General features: G+C 37.7%; 1 protein-coding gene across 3 annotated transcripts; it reads right to left on the bottom strand.

Annotated features, from left to right (window-relative positions):
* Positions 1-75: 75 nt before the first annotated feature.
* On the bottom strand, positions 76-18,766 carry epn3a (epsin 3a). 3 transcript variants are annotated; one of them, XM_052553242.1, is made up of 11 exons: positions 18,313-18,766; positions 13,625-14,340; positions 10,060-10,178; positions 8,049-8,126; positions 7,853-7,948; positions 6,099-6,185; positions 5,609-5,747; positions 4,091-4,264; positions 3,864-3,959; positions 3,012-3,242; positions 76-2,923 (listed from the first exon to the last, which is right to left on the bottom strand). In XM_052553242.1, exons 2-11 carry the CDS (start codon positions 14,220-14,222, stop codon positions 2,637-2,639), a joined length of 1,905 nt encoding a protein of 634 aa, XP_052409202.1. In that variant the 5' UTR covers positions 14,223-14,340; positions 18,313-18,766; the 3' UTR covers positions 76-2,636. The 3 variants fall into 3 exon arrangements, with proteins under 3 accessions (XP_052409202.1, XP_052409203.1, XP_052409204.1); XM_052553243.1 differs by lacking the exon at positions 3,864-3,959; XM_052553244.1 differs by lacking the exons at positions 3,864-3,959; positions 4,091-4,264.
* Positions 18,767-19,508: the final 742 nt, after the last annotated feature.

Raw genomic sequence — 19,508 nt, 5'->3', positions numbered from 1 at the left:
TTTTCATATACTTAAGAAAAAGCCATCCAGACGTAGAGCACATGAACCATAAACAAACACAAACCAGACAAGTGATTCATTCTCATCTTCATCCTTGTATTTGATGAGCAACATGTGCAACAGTCTCACATTATTACATTCTGTTAGTATGTGGCATCAGTTCAGTCTGAACACCACGGGAAGTACATTCTCTTGCTGGAAGTCTATTCATTCAACAGTCACTGCCCAATATTAAAAAATCATTATTTATACTTTACATTTTACTGCTTAAATTATTGGCCATAAAATCTAAGTCGCTTTTATCTGTCATTCTGGTGTCGGTGACCCATCAGGATTTCACAGATACCAGTCAAGAAAATAAAAGGACATCACTGAAAGTCATCAGACACTCCAGACCAACAAATGGACACTAAAGCAAGGCTAGAAATTGGTTCAAGAAATCAGAGAATATGATGAAACTGTATGAGAGGCTTTGGACTTGTGCTTGGTTATGTACTGGGTTTTATGGTACGAGTAACAAGTGTGTTATCATTTTCAAAAACTATTATAATACGTAAAAGGCGACACTGATGCTGTTGGAGTTGGATTAAATATTCTTAACCTTTAAATTGTGCAATGTATTTGTCATTTCTTATAAAGCCGACATCGATCTGTATTGCCATGTAATGCATAGTTGACATTCAAACATATGACTACAGGTCAAGGGCGTTCACACATACAGTGATTTTATGACCGGAGGTCGTCGAGTGGATGTATTGGCGGTCGCTGTGGATGTTCTTATTGCTGGAGGTTATTGGTGGGCTGAACAACTGGCCAAATCTTTAGAAAATCTGATTACAAATGAGACGTAGGATCAGTAAAGTGTTTAAACCCTTTAAAGGCCTTTGATATACTCACATCGAAGGTATTTTTCCTTCTTCTCTTAAAAAGACATTTGAAATACCTGAGTTAGGGAACATGCTAAATGCCAACCATGCTTTGAGTGCGTTCAGATGAATATGTAAATATTTGTTTCACGCTTTCAACTCATTTTTTACTATAACGCAGATCTCCAGTGTGTTAGTGATTTTTTTTAGCAATGGACGTCTGACCTTGATGGACTGAGCAGAAGAGATGAACCAGAGAAGATATCCATGTCAGCGACGGCGGAGCCACTTATTACGTAATTGCCATGAACTAATGTAAGTTTAAATGTGTTTTTTCTAACTGGTTTTTGGTCCTGATTTTGTTTAAAATGACACCAGTTTGTCTTTTGATTCCGATTTGAAGTATATCTGTGACACACCAAGCCATTGCCCAATGTCAGGTCATCAATGAGTGTCTGTTGGCTTTTTCTTTTCTTTTTTTTCTTTTTTGCGATATCATTGAATCAACATTTAATTAAATGTCGCTGAACAATGGAGGCACTGTTGTAAAGCTACTATACAGCTGAAATTAACAGAATAGTTCACCCAAAAATGGAAAATCCTGTCATTGATTACTCACCCTCTTGTCATTCCAAACCTGTAAGAAATTTGTTCATCCTCAGAACACAAGTTAAGATGTTTTTTAATAAAGTTGTTATTACTGTTTTTTTATTACTGTTGTGCACAAAAAGGTTTCTCGTAGCTTCATACGGGAGTTACTATTTTAACAATGTCCTTACTACCTTCCTGGGTCTTGAACGTGTCAGTTGTGTTACTGTTTATGGGAAGGTCAGAAAGCTGTCGGATTTCATTAAAAATATCTTAATTTGTGTTCTGAAGATGGACGAAGGTCTTACAGGTTCGGAACGACATTAAGGTGAGAAATTAACCTTAACCTATCCCTTTAATTTTCAAATTAACACATTTCACAATGTAAGAATTTAATATATTTGTGTATATTACGATATATACATTTATGTTTAAATTTAATTTCTGGCGTTGACGGATTTTGGGCATTTGCGCGTTATGAAATGCATGAGATAAAAACTAATGTGATGAAGGCAAGCAAACGACAAAGTTAGGAGGGCACATACAGTAGCCTTTGTTTAAGGTTTGTACATTAACAGCAGTAGCTCTTCCAGTTTTTTTTTTCTTTGAATGATAAATACAGACTACTGACTCCTGCTGGTGTGGAGATACTTCATAATAAGTTCAAGCACAACACAGACGTCAACACAGTTGGTTTTCACTGCTAGTTCTTTGGCATTGGCTTGGTGCGTCTAGGACTTAACAAAAGGAATTGTGTTTTTTTTTTTGCTGTTGTTGTTTTTTTGCCACTAGTTCTTCAATGTCAGTTTGGTGGGTCTGGACTTTAAGCAGTTTCTACATCTTATTGAATCTCACTACAGTATCTCACAGAAGATGGATCACATGTGCACCAGTGTCTGCTGGTCTCCACATTACATGACCGCTTATTTGCATAATACTGAACTTTTCTCAACTTTGTCACATCACAGTATATGGCCACATCGCTTCATCATTTGTAACCATTGTTGAAAATGACAGATTTTTGTCACTGGAAACCACTATATGTGTGAACGCCTCTTACGAGTGACTGCATAGAGCAAAACCAGGAAAACTGTGAAATAAGCAAAGATATGCAAAAATGTGTTCCAGTTTTAAGTCAAGTCGGTGGTTAAATTGTCATTTTAAAAGCTTGTTTGGGTCTGCTCATAGGAACGGGTTCTGATTGTGTTGGTCTGGATCTCCACGCGTGGATGTCATAGACAGGGGTAGCAGCGGCTGCGGCAGGTGTCCGGGGACCAGCGGCGGGACCTGCGCAGACTGTGTGAAGGTAGTAGGCAGGGAGCTGGGCTGGTTGCTGGAAGCCATGGGCAGAGAGGCATTAAATGGGAGGGATGTGGGAACAGGAGATGTGGAGCTGGGGCGCATCTGATTTAGTGTTAGACGGGCCGGTTCCTGTTGGAATGGATTAGAGGCCGATGGAGCAGTTATTCCTAAATGGGAAAGAGTCTGCAATCAGTTCAAATGTTACGGATTTAGATACACATGACAACATGAAGTTTGATATTGATGCGTGCCGACCTGATAAAAACGGGTTGAAGTTCTTGGAAGGAGGGTTGGAGGGAATCAAAGAATCCAGGTTGACGAGTGAAGCTCCGGTGGGGCCCAGAAATGCCTCGGGAGTACTGCAGGTTCGAGGAGCTGTTTTTGGTAGACCGCGGCCAAGGAAAGACATATCAAAATGCTCAGGACTACTGTGACCATTTATATTTGCCTGACCTCCATCCATAGCCTCGTCAAAAAGATTGTCATCTAAAAATATGAATTAAACAAAAGTAATGAGCTAAAAATTTGAAGAAAAAAAATATAAAAAAGTATATAACACAAATGCACATTACCATTTAAAAGTTTGGGGAATTTTCTATTTTTTTATGTTTTTGAAATAAGTCTCTCATGCTAACCAAGGCTGCATTTATTCACTCAAAAATACTGTAAAAACTGTAATATTCTGCAAATATTACAACTTAAAATAACTGATTTTTTTATTTAAATATATATTAAAATGTTATTTATTCATGTGATGCAAAAACTGAATTTTCAGAATCATTCTCCAGAGTCACATGATCTTTCAGAAATCATTCTAATATGCTAATTTGCTGCTCAAGAAACATTTCTTATTATAAGCCAGCTGCTTCAAATTGTAAATGTCTTTTTAATCAACTTTATGTGGTTTTCCAGAATAAAAAAAAATTGTAGACCTCAAACTTTTGAATAGTAAACATAAAATATTTCTGTATGACATAAAATCAAACTGTTCACAAAATATATAAAAGGAAAAAAATACATATTACAATAGCGATAAGTGATTATTAATATTAATATATTAAAATAAATAGAAAAATCAGTTAAGAAGAACATAGTCATTGTGATTGCCTGAGGGACTTCCTGCCCGAGGGGAAGGGGTTTTGAGAGGGCCAATAGATCCTTGTTTGTCTGCTACTAGGGGAGAAAAGGGGTCCACTCCAGTTCCTACAGAATTAACATCAAATCTAAAACGGTTGGACTTCTACAGAATCAGCAGCATCTTCAGTTAGTGTATTTAGTATATGTAGCATCTTTAGTTATAATCTACACTGATATCTAGAAGCTGAAGTTTGTACCAGGTGCAGGGGACATCCAGGTCTGATTCATGGACACAGGGATCGGGGCGTTCTGAGGGGCGTCCCATGGGTCAGGATTTGGCTGTCGCTGAGGCCAAGGCTGGGAACGAACACTGGATGCCGGCGGTGCCATCCACGGGCTTCCATGCTGACGGCTTAAAGAGCTGGGTTCTCCTTCAACACAATCCAGCAGGTGTGTGCCGTTCACATCAATAATGCAGTATTATTAAGGCAATATTGCTGGAAAGGTGCACCAAGTAATTTATTGTTTGTGTTTCATTGGCCAAAACAACAGTGGTGTTGGACTTCATACTGACACACGTCAGTGTGGATCAGTGGTTCTCAGCCTAGTGTCTGACATCCACTAGAGGGCCCAAGCACACTACTAAAGGGACGAATAATGGATTAATATTTATGAGACAAAACAAGGTTTAAAATAGGGATGTGAAAGATGACTAATTTCAAAAATATTTAAGCTGAACTTTTGTAAATGACCAGTCTAACAAACCAGTAGAAGACGGTCTGTATTTCATGTAATGCAATGTAAATGACTAGTGTTTCCAAAGTCTATAGCAGACTTCGGTCACTTTCCTATTTTAAAATAACCTAAAACACCTAAAAACAAGATGTTACCATGTTTCTGATTTTAATTTGTTTTCTTACTAACTGCCATTTTAACTTGATCTTGGACAACCTGGATATCCAAATGTAGATACATTTGTCAATTATAAACAGACTACTGCCACCTGCTATATTGTATCTTTTACTGGGTAGAAATTGCTATTTGAGCGTAAAAATCTGTTATGCCAAACTAGGAAAGTATATTATTAAAGTTATTTGGTAATAAAAAGTGTAAAAGTGTATATATGAATTTTAATGATTCTAGTTTCTGTACATAAAACGTTTGAAAATGAGCAGCCAAGCTCATTATAGCAGAAGAATCCTTAATATATCTGGGTGCCTTTGAGTAAAATAGGTTAAGAGCCACTGGCATAGTTGAAGCAAACATTTTTGGTTCCCAGTGTCATTGAGGAACGCCTATACTAATCTCTATTCACAGGCGGATTCGTCATCCATGATTCATCTCTTCTGAAAACTGAAAGAGTCCAAATGCAAGTAAAAACTGGCTATGACAAGTAAATGAATTCTTACTCCAGTTTGCCAGCGGCTTTTAAGGATATGAGAAAAAATTATTTCTATGATGTGACGATTGACAAAAAAACCTGAGCAAAAATATTTAAGGCAAAAATGTCATTTTAAATCAAAATAAAGATCATATTGCATTATCTTGGCAACCTGAGTTTAAACCCCATTGGTTGGTGTGGCTAAAAAACTCATTTTGGTATCGTAAGTTCACAACAAGGCAGCCACCATAAAAAGCAACATCCTATGTAGAATATTACATAGAATAAAAGCCCCTCATTATTTTCAACATATCTGTCTAAAATAAATACTTGGTGGACCTTTAATGTTTAAGAGTGCAAACTGCTGATATAGTGTACAATCATATGAGCTTACCCAGACTATCCCAGGGGTCAGACCTCAGAGGACCAGCCTGGGCTAAGCCACTTTGGCCTCCGGACGAATCCCAAGTATCGGCAGCAGAGGGCACATCAGGAGCTGGAGCAAAAATATCTGCAAGATCCAGCATGGCCGACTGCCAAAGGAGAGGACAGGAAAGCACTTTCAGCACATTCAAAAGGATTTTTTAGGTCAATACGGCAAGCGTTCACAAAAACCTTGCAGTGGGGACATTTAACTGCAGTACAGTGCATTGAAATTGTGACAAGCTAAAAATGAACCAGCTTCAATTAACGGGCCAAAGCACATTAAGTCTTCTCAAGTAGTGATTAACATTTTTGACAAGAGAAGCAGAATGGTGGTCCAGACCTCACTGTATCAGTCTGTGTCAATGTCTGGTTTTATCTCTTTCCTCTTATTTACAGTAAAAAATGGCTACACATGATTTATCAATCCACAAATAGCGAACATGTTAAGAGTCTCATACTCTTCCTCCTTTGGCCTCCAATTCTCGTTTGCTCTCTTCAAGTGCTTTCTGGAGCAACGACTCGTCTCCCTTCCGGCTTCGCTCCTCCTAGAAACCAACAGACATAGAAGACGTCTCAGAGTTCATCCTGTTATACTTTTTTCATTATTTCATTTAGTTGTGTATGGCCATTTAGTTTTATATGGCCATTTTCAAGCCATTTGTTTTTCTTCTGTACTCCTTTTGGTAAAATGCAAGTTTGTTGTCAACTCCCTCATCCTCCACAAAACAATCCGCAGTGAAATACACCGTTAAAACTGATAGAATCAGAAGAAAATAACCATGAAGGTTTCTTTCCTGATGTGACATGCAGAGCTGTAGGTGCTACATACAACCAGGGACAAACTAACTGCAGTTTTTATTTTCAACAGCTCTTCTTGTATCAGAAATGATACTATGTATCCTGCTTATTTCATATTTACTGAATATGGTTTTGCTGCCCAGCCAGTTAGTGACTAAACAGCTAGTGTTTTAGTATGAAATCACCTCCTGAAGAAACTGGTCTGGACTGGACTCAATTCACTCCCGACACACCATCATTAACCAAATTAATATTTAATAACTACAGTGCTTTTTTTCTCAATAGAAACTGAATCGTGAGTTGAAAACTATTTATTATTTATAAACTCATTTAATGTAATGCTGCCTCGAAAAAAAAAAATGAACAGATGAAGATATCGGAGTGGACAGCATGTTAGGAAAATGTGAGGCTGTATCTCAAAAGTACAGATATGTACTGCCTGAAAAACCAGCCACTTGTCCTCTTTTGGACACTATAAATAAATGGCCAGCTCAAGGATTTCAGAACAAGTCATTTGGGCAGTTTAGTTTCAATAAATGGTTCTTTTGGTTTGGAAGAATGTTGCGAGTTCTAAAAATGACAGCATGATTTCAAAGTACATTGAGTTCAAAGGAAAGGAAAATCTGATTCCATTATAAAATGACAGCTTGAGGCTACTTATGAGATTCATAGAAAAATACAATTTTGGTACAAAAAACTATGCAACTGTATGCAATTGAAAGGGCTAAAACACTGAAGTATGGCCATTTTTTTCTCCTTGAGTTAATACTGATGCATCAACAATAAAAAAATGTAAACATACCTGATACAGGCACATATGTATTTGTAAACCTTTTTTTGTCCATCAGAATTTCAGATAAATAATGCACCATAATACAAAACAGAGGGAAAAGCACTAGGCATTTTGTAGAAACTGTAGAATTTGTTCCTTACTTTCTGTTCAGCCCTGTTATGCGGCAACATTCGCCTTCTTTAAAAATGGTATAATATTTCTAAAATCCAAAAGTCTTGTTTCAACAGAAATAGGTTTTCTTTTACTTGTACTTAAAGAAAGCACACCTTTATTACTATGTAATAACACACTTAAAGTGTACTTTATATAGATTTAAAAGAAATTGAAAGTGGAAAAGTGAAAATAGAAAGTGGGTCAAAGTGGGTATATTTTGCTAAAGTGCATGCTAAAGTGTACTACATAAATACTACAAAAATGCTTTGTAAATAACAGCACACAATAAAAACTCCACAATTGAGGGTAGAACTTTACAAATTTGCCATTGAAGATCTCATATTAGTGAATATCTTCACTCCCATGGTAGTCTTCTAATGACTATGGCACTTCTACATGTGGGACACTATCTCTTGAAACATCTAACAATATCTGTTCATCTGTGCAGCTCGTGATCCAGGGTCGTACCTGCTGATGTTCCTCTTTACTGAGAGTGAGGGCCAGCTGTAGCTGTGCCTCTTCGTCCATGTCCAGAACAGCAGCTGCAGGAGGAGGAGGAGCTGGCTACAGAGAGACAACCACACGACATACAGATAGTGTCACTCACAACACACAGGCAGGCAATTCATGAAGGATAGAGCGCTGACTTCTGGGATTGCAGTACCTTGTGTGCCTCCTCCTTACTGAGACTCATAGCGATCTGAAGCTGCGTCTGTTCATCGATATCCACAGCAGGAACCGGCTGGAGGAGAAGAGGAATGAGGTTAATCAATTAATATTGCTCAGTACTTAAATGTATTATTACACTGTTACAAGGACACATTAAAATAAAGTGCTACCAAAGCCAATACCAGGCTGATGGATCTCAAACTGAAGTATAGCATATGTTCTCTAACCATCAAGAGAACGAGAGCAGCTCCACTCTGTCTCATTTATGAGCGCTGGATCAATGTAACACACTCGGAGTCATTGTGGCTTCACTTAGAAATGCATTAGCAGTGAGAGAGGATGCTAATGCGCTCTCTTCACACACTGGCTACACTGTCAGATGATGACTAAGATCTTTCTGGACAATGCAGAATGGAGACAGCAGCATGCCGGTCTCACCTCAAGTGCACTACAAAAACAAATCATTAGCCCACATGCTAATTGGAGATTTGGTGCTTGTACTAAAGCCTCCAGCTAAATAATGAGTTGTTACAAACTTTTAATTAAACACAAGTGATCTCCATTGAAGCACAATACAAAAGGCCATTTTAATTCACTAAATCAAAGATCTCAGACTACAGGAAACGTTTCATACAGACTCTCAAGTGTTAAAGACCCATGAAATGAAACTGCTGCTTCTTATTACTGCTAGTGTTCATTCTTGCTTATTAAATAAGCAATAGCCAATTGACTTTAGATTTTCTATTTGGAAGCAAGCGATATAATGGGAAGAGGACAAAAAAGAGGGACTAATCTGGTGAAATATTAAAAACAGATCATTTAAAGGTGCGGTAAAGGTACGTAAGTTTTTGACTCCAATAAAGCATAAAAGTACCATAATATGTTTGCAGATATTTAAGAAACATGCTAAGTTAACATACTTGTTTATCTGAAAAACAATGCTACAGTCTTTCTACTTTGAAAATGTGTGTTCCAGGTAAGAATGTCGTTTGTTTTGGTTTATGAAACCCGCGGACTGCCAGTTTGCCCAGTTGTATTTCTGCAACCCGGGTTGCCAGTTGGTGGAAAACACAGCTTATTTCATTTAATCCATCATCAAGTGCGCTCGTTCCTGTTTGTGTTGTAAATCTGACAACCTGCCCGTTCTCCAATATTTAGAATTTGGACTGCAATACCTAGTTCAACCTCTTGGTGTCAATCCTAAATACACCACCTTTATTCATGCCTGCGAGAAAAATCATAAATATATTTGATTTGTTACAATGGACCTAATGTACTTTTGTGTAAAATCCACAAAAGTACAATTTTGATTTAGTGGTCTATCTTTATCATGGGATTGTTAACCCAAAAATATAATTATTTACTGACCCCCATGTCATTCCAAAAATATATGTATAGTTCAAACACAAATGAAGACCTGAGAGATCTGTCCCTCCATTGAAAGTCCTTTCCACCAATACTTTGACGAAGGTAAGTCTATGTTTTCTGATTAAACATGATCATGATGATAGCCCAGTTACTTCAAGTTTATTTATAAATTTGTAACATACAGCATAATGCGTGGCTTTTCTTTGTCAGTAACTACGTACTAGTGACTAACCTTTTCAGTTTTCAGTTTTAGACCAGTTCTCACTATGAACTGACTATTAACTATGACTTATGCCTCAGTAAACTCCTCATTTGCCGCTTATTCATTTTTATTAAGGCGGTTGTTAAGTTTAAGTGTGGGGTGGGGTGGATTAAAGATATATCTAAAATATGGTCATGCAGAATTAATATGTGCTTTATCATTACTAATAAACACCCAATATACAGTACTAGTAATATACTTGCTAATAAGCAATGCGAACTGGTCCACAAAATAAAAGTGTTACCAAATATTTTTAGTACCATGTGATATCCAATGTCAAATATGTATCCTTTAGCAAAACCAGTGGGGAACCAGTGACCCTAATGCAGTTAGTATTAGGTGTGTGTGTGTTTGTAACAGTGAGTGTGAGCCTCACCTTCTCGCTCTCCTCTCGGCTCATGGCCAAGGCCAGCTGCAGCTGGAGTTCCTCCTCTCCGCTCGTCTGCGGCCGGGCGCGCTCCAGATCTGGGGCCAGATGAGGAGAGGAAGAGGAGGCTGGGAGGAAGAAAAGAGAAAATGCTTGATTCAACCTCTTGCTTTGGATGAGAAAGGACTGGCACCGCCACTGAATGTTAATCAAGCGCCCAAATCACTGTTGTTCCATGCCCGGGCAGGAATTGCTTTCCTGTGCCTGTCTGACTCTGCTGGTGAAACAATGGGGTGTCTGTGTGGGGCAGGAGAGGAGCGATGGGGCGATGGGGCTTACATTATAATTACCCCATCCTACTTTTTGGTGCTCGTAGCGCTGTAGCACATCAGTTCAAGTGTCATGTGAACCAATAACCTCTTTCTCTTTACTACAAGTTACAGCATGAAATAAACATAAATGAACATTAGAAGGAAACAGTACAACTCATGTTAATGTTAATTACTCAATCAGTGTTTCAGCCAAAGAAAACATTACATTAATTTAACATAATATTTAACTCAGAAAAGCCGATGAATGTTCTTAAAGTCATATTATAATATAATGGGTGTTGCATGTGAAATTATGCTTGCTGTTGTTCTGTCTGTACATTGATCTTTATATAAATCTGTTGTTTTATTTATTTACTGTGAATTACATGCATGTCTGTATTAATTTCAGAAAGAGATAGACCTGCTTTCTCTGTGAACACAGCCTTGGACCAGAAACTGGAAAGAACCAGAAACTGGCCTTGCCGTTTCCCAGTTGCGATCATTTCCACTACAGTGGCTCCGAATGGCGCGTCTGGCCTGGAATGCACTGATGTACAGATAAGGTCAACTTTTACCATCATCTACTCTGGCTCATGACCATCTGACCCTGAAAACGGTGACCATTAACACATTTCATTAAGCACCCATGGAAGCACGGGTTCGGAAATTCCTGTACTTTCCCAAAATACCTGGCATCATGACAAATAAAAAAAAGTAAAAGTGAAAGCACATTGCTCCTTGTGTCATCAAAGGTTTGATTTCAGTAGATCAACGAATGTCAAAAAGTCCCTTGTAGAAACTAAATATGTGGTCTGTCGTACTGTACGAGAGAGGGCCTAAAAACAGATAACCATTTTACAAATTATAAATGATAAGCTGATCATTATAATGTTACGGCATATACACTACCAGTTTGAGGTTAGTAAGATTTTTTTAATGTTTTTGATAGCTCTTATGCTTATGCACTACAAGTCTGCATATATTGGAATAAAATGTGCTGCTCAGTATTTTTGTGGAAGATGTAATGCTTTTTTCAGGATTCTTTGATGAATAGAAATGAAAAACATTTATTTGAAATAGAAATCGTTTGCAACGTTATAAATTTATTTACTTTCACTTCTAAAAAATACAGTATAATGCATGCTTGCTTAAAGTCATAATTTCTTTGGAAAAAATGACTTATTCCAACATATCCAATACATTGCAATATATATTGTTTGTTTTAATAAACTGAGCTCAAGTCTATCACTAAAGTACAGTCCATAGAAATGTATTTTGTTATCAAAAATGGGTTTGATTGAGCAGGCCATGAGACATATGTTAAGTTTTGGTCTATGTGTACACATTCAGACTAATGCCTTTTGAATGGACAGTCCTAGATAGAATCCAAAACCAAATTTAGTCATTTTAGCCCTGTAGATTCGTTGTAAATGCAGTGATAAATGCTGTAGAGGCACATTCCTCACATGCATACTGGATATCTGCTCTATAAATATGTGAAGGATGCAACGAGTCAAAAAAAAAAAAGTTTTTCTCTGTAAGTATGCAGAGGAGGAACGTCTTTGATGCATTTCTGACAGTTCTGATATGCTATCAGCTTCTAAAATGAGGGCCAAACTGAAGAAGCCAGGCATCAGGGCAAACAACTACTCATACAAAGTTCTTCAAAAACGTTTCTTTTTAAGTCTAAGAGGTGAAAGATACAGTTTGGAAAGACATGAGAGTGAGTTCATGACAGAACAGTCATTTCTGAGTGAACTATGCCTTTAAAGCCGCAGACAAAAATCAACCTGAAGCCTTCAAAAAATAACATATAGTAAGCAAAGAGCCTCACAGAGAGAGTAAATGATTGAACTTGTGAAGAATGTAGATGCATATCCGCTCCACAGCAACACATGCATTAAGTGATCAGATCCATATGGAGTCATCCGCACCATCATGAGGCACTTTATATTAAAACTGTATCACATTCTCACAAAAAGAGACGGTAGACCTTCCAAATGACTGAAGCATGAGGGTTAAAAGCACAAGGCTGTGTGTGATGCACCTCTCTATGTAAACAGTGTATGTACACATTCACATTCACTATTGACAGCGGGTTACTCATTGGCTTGGTTCACTTCAGCAGCTAAATGATTATAAAACAATTTTGAAAACCCCAGTCAATGAAAGAATGAAGTACTATCCATTTCAGAGAAGTGAAACAAGTGTGTGCTCACTCCTGACAAACATTAAAGGTATAACTCATCCAAAAATGAACATTCTGTCATCATCTGCTAACATTATTGTCCTTCCAAACCTGTACAACTTTCATTCCCCTTCAGAACTGATTTCTTAATGAAACCAGAGGGATTTCTGTCCCTTCAATCAAAGTCCATTTGTCCAGAACTTTGACGCTTCAAGAACTTCACAGTAACTCCAATGAGATTAGTTCCCACATCAAGCAAGCAAACTGAAACTTCAAGTTACCATATTTAAAGGGTTAGTTCACCCAAAAATTAATGTGGTAAGCTATTGGATTTCATAAAAAAATATAATTTTCAGCCATATCTAATCATAATGTTACTGATTACATTTCAGTATTGACTTGGATATGTAAATACTGTAATACAAGCTTAACCTCTGGATCAACACAAACCTCATCAAGAGTATATTTTTAAAAAAACAGTAAAAGACAACGTTAAAGGGACAGTTCACCCAAAAATCTAAATTCTGTCATTAATTACTCAGCCTGATCTCCTTGCAAACTCATAAGACCTTCGTTCATCTTTGGAACATAAATTAACATATTTTTGATAAAATCTGAGAGCTTTTTGACCCTGCATAGACAGCAAGGCTACTGCAACGTTACCAGGTCAATAAATATAGAAAGGACATTGGTCAAATAGTCCATGTGACTATTCACGAGAGTGCCGCAAATAGTTATTTTTGAGCACAAAAACTATTCTCGTAGCTTCATAAAACTGCAGTTGAGCCACTGATGTCACATGGACTATTTCACTGAAGTCCTTACTACATTTCTGGACCTCGAACATGTCCGTTGCTTTCTACACTGAATCAGAAAGCTCTCGGATTTCATCAAAAATATCTTAATTTGTGTTCTGAGGACGAACGAAGCTCATACAGGATTGGAACGACATGAGGGGGAGTAATTAATGACAGAATAACTCTATAAATGATTGTGCATTACTTAATATTCAACTGTACCATAAGTGTATGATTTATCCCGGTCATTCATAAGCAGTATGAACAGTCATACTCACAGTTGAAGGAGGAAGGTGAGTGCCTCACCCTGCCGTGCTCTTCCCCATACACTGCTTCCATGTTGGGCTGAGCGGTGTGACGTCCCGGATAGGGAGGTGGTAAAGATCCATAAGCCATGGCACTGCTGGTTCCCGTCACACGCTCACGGGTCTTGTGCGCCTGCGATCTCTCCTGCTTGAGCCGCTCGTCGTCCCTGAGCAGAGCCACCAGCTGCTTGGACTTTTCCCGCACGCCCATGCCCTGGTCCTGGCCTTCCCGGTCGATGTACTGGAAGTCCCGCAGAGTCTGGATGGCGTAGATGTTCTCCTTGCACTGCTGGGCCACGCGCTCTGATCCTGACTTGATCAGATAGTCCAGCAGAGTGAGGGCCTTGTACACGTGCCGCCAGTTCTTGCCGTGGTCATTGAGCCTCTTCCAGATGATGCCCATGACCTCGGTGAAGGCCACCACGTTGAAGGTCAGGTCTGCGATTTCCATCAAGAGGGAGGTCGGAGGACCCCACGGGTCGTTGGAGGTCGCCTCCCTGACCTTGATCTCCGCATCCGTGTAGTTGTTCACAATGTTCTTCATCTGCCGCCGTAAAGAAGAGGTCGTCATGATGACTACGGTGTGTGGGAGGATGAAGACGGTTTGTGGTGAGAAGAAATGGGATGCAATGTGTGCCACCAAGAAGCAATGGTCAGGAATCTCCAGCAAAATCTACAGCTTTGTTATCCTGAAAAAGAGAGACACATGACTCATTTCAATGGATTGGTTCCCTGTCTTTGGATAACATGCACCAGATATTTGAATGGATTCGGCAGCTTTTTGGCTAGCCTATCCTTCTAAAAAGGAAGTGCTCTAAAGCTTAATTAATATCAGTGCTGGTTAGATGACTTACAAATTGTTGTCTGTCACTGATTACAAATTACATACATAAATTGTAGTTTGTAATGCAATCCATTACATTTCCAATTAATTTAGTAGTTAGTACTTTGTGATGCACCACCTGGCTTGAGAAACCTGTTCTCAAAGACTTACTTTTAGGCATTATTTTATTGGGGTAGCACACATATTCTGAATGTCTTCGGCAGAATTCAAATGAGCCATTTTAATCTAGATTAATTCCAAGATCACAGTGAGATTAATCTAGATTTTAAAAATGAATCTATGCCCACCACTACTAAATATACTTTAATATCACACTAAAACTTCTGTGTCATCGATTAAATATATTTAGAATTACACATTTGCAAGTTGCAATTTAGTACACTTAAAATAAATTACATTTAAAAGTAATATCACATAACACATTAAAGTTAAATTATAAACAAGTACTGCGCATGTGCTTTAGTTTGTTTCTCAACACATTAAATGTACTTCTTAAAAAGCAAGACAAAAGAGTATTAATTCATTTAGAGCAAAACTTTTAATTTGACATTATAAAGTGTACTTATTAAAAGTGTACTTAACTGTTAAGAAACAAAATCAAGCACACTTTTTTATTATTATTTATATTAAAATAAATTCCAGCTTCTTAAAAATACATTTAAGTGCACTTATTTTTCACAAGGGTACTGTCTGACAGCTGACAGGTTCTTTTGATATGATATCAAAACACATAACTCGGCTCCTCTGTGCAATATAACACAAACCACCTGCATTCAACATGTCTTCAAAGAAATGAGCACCAGCTGAGGAGGAACGCAGACTTGAGAGTAACATCCCGAAAGACACTTCTGCTCCTTTGGTCTTTAACAGTTAAGCTATTTGTAGCAACAATCTTGGATGTCGAAGGTGCTTTTCAAAGGTGTGCCATTCAGTCAAACAGCTGAAGTCTGTAATTTCAGTACCTCTGTTTGTTTATTTCAGCACCCAGCCACCACCAGTGTGGAGTGAGCTTTCCTATCTATTTGTCCCAAATAAGACAAGGATGTATTTACATAAAAGTTGTTTGAAAAAAAAAAAAAACTTGGTGCAGAAATTACACACTTTATCAATTTTGCCTGAATGGCACATGTGTAAAGAGAAGACCAGTGAAACTTTGGCACACATTTTCCCTCATACAAATACTTTAGAACTAGCAAAACTTGAGATTCACATTAGGCACAAGTTTTATGACTACATGCACATTAAATTACATTATCCAGGATAATGTAGGCTGTCAGTCTAAACTCAAATATAGAAAGAGGAAAATACCCATAACCATGAACAAACAGAGTTAACCAAGTGAAACATCCTCCTGGTCACTGACACAGCTAATCAAACAAACAGCTAGTATCATCACCTGCTAAAAGAAAGGGGCTTTCACAACATGAGGAATGCTTTCAGAGTTCCTGTAACAATTGCCGGAAGTAGCGTGTTCACACCGCAGGAACTGGGAACGATGGTAGTTCTTGGAAAACCTTTTTTGGGGACTATATTAACTCCTACTTCAGGGTTTAACCCAGCACTCCAGGAACTACCAGTGGTGTAAATGCACATTCACTGGACGAACGCATGCCATACAATAGAGCACACACCATTTTTAAAGACACAGTTTACGCTCACTGCACACACTGACTAATGATGGACAATATAAACTGCACAAACAACACATTCCTGATCAACAACAAAGTGCTGCAGGAGTTGCTACTGGCAAAATACCCAAGTGGAAAAATGACATAGGCTACTTTCATTTAAAAAAATATATAAAGTCTGATAAAATCACTCCAATTCGACCAGCATCAGTGAGTCTCAATAATTAAAAACAGAGCTGAAAAACATAAAACACTCATAAAAACATTAGCAATCAATTAATTAATAGGTAAGAAGAGATTTTAAAAAAATGTACAAACATTTAACTGGTGTTTCATGAATGAGGCCCATTAAACAAAACAAAACAAAAAACAATAATAAATATATAAATAAATAAACAAATAAATATATATATATTACTTTTTTCAGTTGTAATGGGAAGTTTATAACATTTGTAAACTGTAAGAAACATCTCTGGAGAAAAAAAAAACTACTTTCCACATAACTTTAATAACAATAGCATACACTGAAGAAGATTGGTGTACAAACAACTTTCTCTTCAACTTTCGAAAATATGCAAGTACCCTAAATAAGACTAAGACAAGTAAATAAAGTCAGAAATAGTATTTTGTTGTAAAACATACTCTGAAAAAATCATTCTAACTGCGTTCTGGTGGAGAGACTGTGTGGGATTGATCAGTAAAACCAACGAAAATTATTAATTTTTATCACTAGACTGGTCTAGAAATATTACTGTTATTTTATGTTGTTGATAACACACGTCATTGCATAATTCTGTGCATTGCATTTTGAATGGCAAAGCCATAGAGCCACTGTTGGCTTCCTCAGAAAAATTATTAATAACTTTATATAAACAAAGCCCACACCCTGAATAAAAAAGACAGGCACACATCAAAGCCGTACGCTTCATAGACCAGTGATAGTGCACAGGCCATGACCTTGATGTGGGACACATTCTGCTCTCTGGGTTTAGACCACAATCAATAACAGAGGTTTGATTAACTTCACTTTTCTGCTGAGAGTCGGTGCTGCACAAAGAGGGTGGGATTTCAAAAACAAGCGCTGCTGGCACCTGGGCACAATACACAATGAGTTCCCACGTCCATCTGAACGCACACACAAATCCAAACACATCAGTATAAGAGAGAGTGGGGCCATTTACATAGGGTCAGTCTCGCCTCTCAGATTCTTTTACTGTGTGTCATCGCTTAAAAATATATATATATATTTTTTTAAACATTGTACTAATACTTTGTTAAAAGCTGTGTGTGTGTAAACAAGATCTTTATATATAGTCAGCTTTACATTTGGCTTATAATCAAGTATTAAAAAAATTTAAATACTAGGAATTAATTCTGTAAGTACAAATGAGCTATGAAGTACATATTTTAGAAAAGGTGGCCACGCTTTCTTATAAGGTCAAATTCTTCCCTTAACAAACCATTAACTACAACTGTTGTACAAAATAAGTCTGAATTGCTGCTTATTACCGAAAAGCTTTGTCGTAATTACACCATAATGACATCATCAGGAAGTCAATTCTGTAATGACAAGCAATTATATCAATTTTTACCCCGTTTTTATTTATTTTTGTATAGTAGTTATTAAAAAGGGATTCTATAGTATACTTTTTTATTATTATTTTAAAATACAACTGGCACAATGCAAGGAAATTATCTTTTAAAAAATGAAAATATTCCTAACTTCACTGAATTACCAACAGAATATCGAAAAAAGTTGTAGCCTATGGATTTGTTTCTACTTTTGTGTAAATGCAACGTCACGTCGCGTTATATTTCAGATAAATAATATGTAAATAGGCTATCTCTGTTCTCTCGTAAACGAGTTCACTAAGCAGAAGAAAACCACTTTCACTCCGGGTGGAGGACCAGCTCGTGCTCAAATCTGCCTCTCGCGGGTTTGACTGAGGATTTTAACCTGGAAGGTAAATCACACCCTTAAAATCAGTCCGATGCTTCGGGACAGGGATAAAGAGGCGCTTTAGCACGCTCGCTCGCATCCTCTGAATGCGGTATTGCGGCAGGAGAGCTGAACGTGGAGAGGGCGACGTCTGCTCGCGTGACTCAGCTGGAATAATAACAGCAAGATTTGGGAATCTCACATTGACCCGAAAAGAGCCGAGACCGCAAACCGTCCTTTGTGTCCTTACCTCTCATTGCTTGACATAAAGGTCCCAACCTCGGGATCCTATCGGCAGCTGTGCTCCTCTCGACATCTCCGCATGTTTGTTTTCAGGGTGGAGAGTTTGGGAAATCTGGACTCAAATGCAGCAGGCGTTCGACACAGTTAAGCGCCTCAAAGTTTCGCCTGCGTGTTTTTGTTGTTTCGCTTTGTGGAGGAGTATCCGGTTAGGAGTTATTGGTACATATCCCGAGAAAAAGTGCTAGGCGCCAACCTCGCTGATACAGAGCCCCGTGTTAAAGCCCAGTAAAGGGAGCCGAGGGACGAGGCTGATGGAGGGAGGGCGGCTCGAGCCTGCAGAGTCAGGCAGTCTGATTTAACCCTTTGTGCTCCGAGAAGAGACACACGAGCCCGTCACTGGCAGAAACCAAATCACTGCTGCTACCCTGATGTCCCGATTCATCAGTCAGCTCTGCCTAGAAACCTGCTCTCAGAGGACACTTCATACCAAGAGTACCCGGTTAAAAAATGTTTTTTTTTAGGCTATATATGTAATAATCCAAAGATCATCTGATGTGCCTTTAGAAAGAAATACTATTTCTTTCTTTCTCTGAAAAAATAAAAAATAAATAAAAATAATATATATATATATATATATATATATATATATATATATATATATATATATATATATATATATATATATATATGTATGTATGTTTTAGATTTTTGTAATTATTTGTAAAACTTCACTGGTAAAAAAGTTTCAAAGTAGCATATCGTACACACACACACATACATATATAATGAAAATAGATAGATGGACAGACAGATAGATTTTTAAAATAGCTACTTTTCACTTTCATTCATTTTATACTGGATAATAGTTTATTTAATATATATATATAATAGCTCATAAAACGGGATTTGTGCGATTAATGCTTTTGGAAAAAAATACACCAGATTGTTTACCGCATCTGAGGATGGTGAAACTGTGTCTCATGTGCTCTTAGGAAATGGCAGGGCAGCTCTAGAGCCGTATTAAAGGGGGTGGAGATGAGGGGTGTTAAATTACTTATGACTCTTCCCACAGACCTACCGCTTATTCTCATGATTTATTCATTATTATGCCATATAATGGCTTTAAAGTGTTACCCAACCTCTTCTGTCTTATGCAAGCCTTGCAGCCACATGATCAACTCATTAGTCATTATCATAAATAGT

The sequence above is a fragment of the Carassius gibelio genome, chromosome B3 (genome assembly GCF_023724105.1).
Source record: "Carassius gibelio isolate Cgi1373 ecotype wild population from Czech Republic chromosome B3, carGib1.2-hapl.c, whole genome shotgun sequence".
Lineage (NCBI taxonomy): Eukaryota > Metazoa > Chordata > Actinopteri > Cypriniformes > Cyprinidae > Carassius > Carassius gibelio.
Note: the sequence above shows the minus strand (reverse complement) of the source record. Positions and strands in the feature narration are given on the sequence as shown.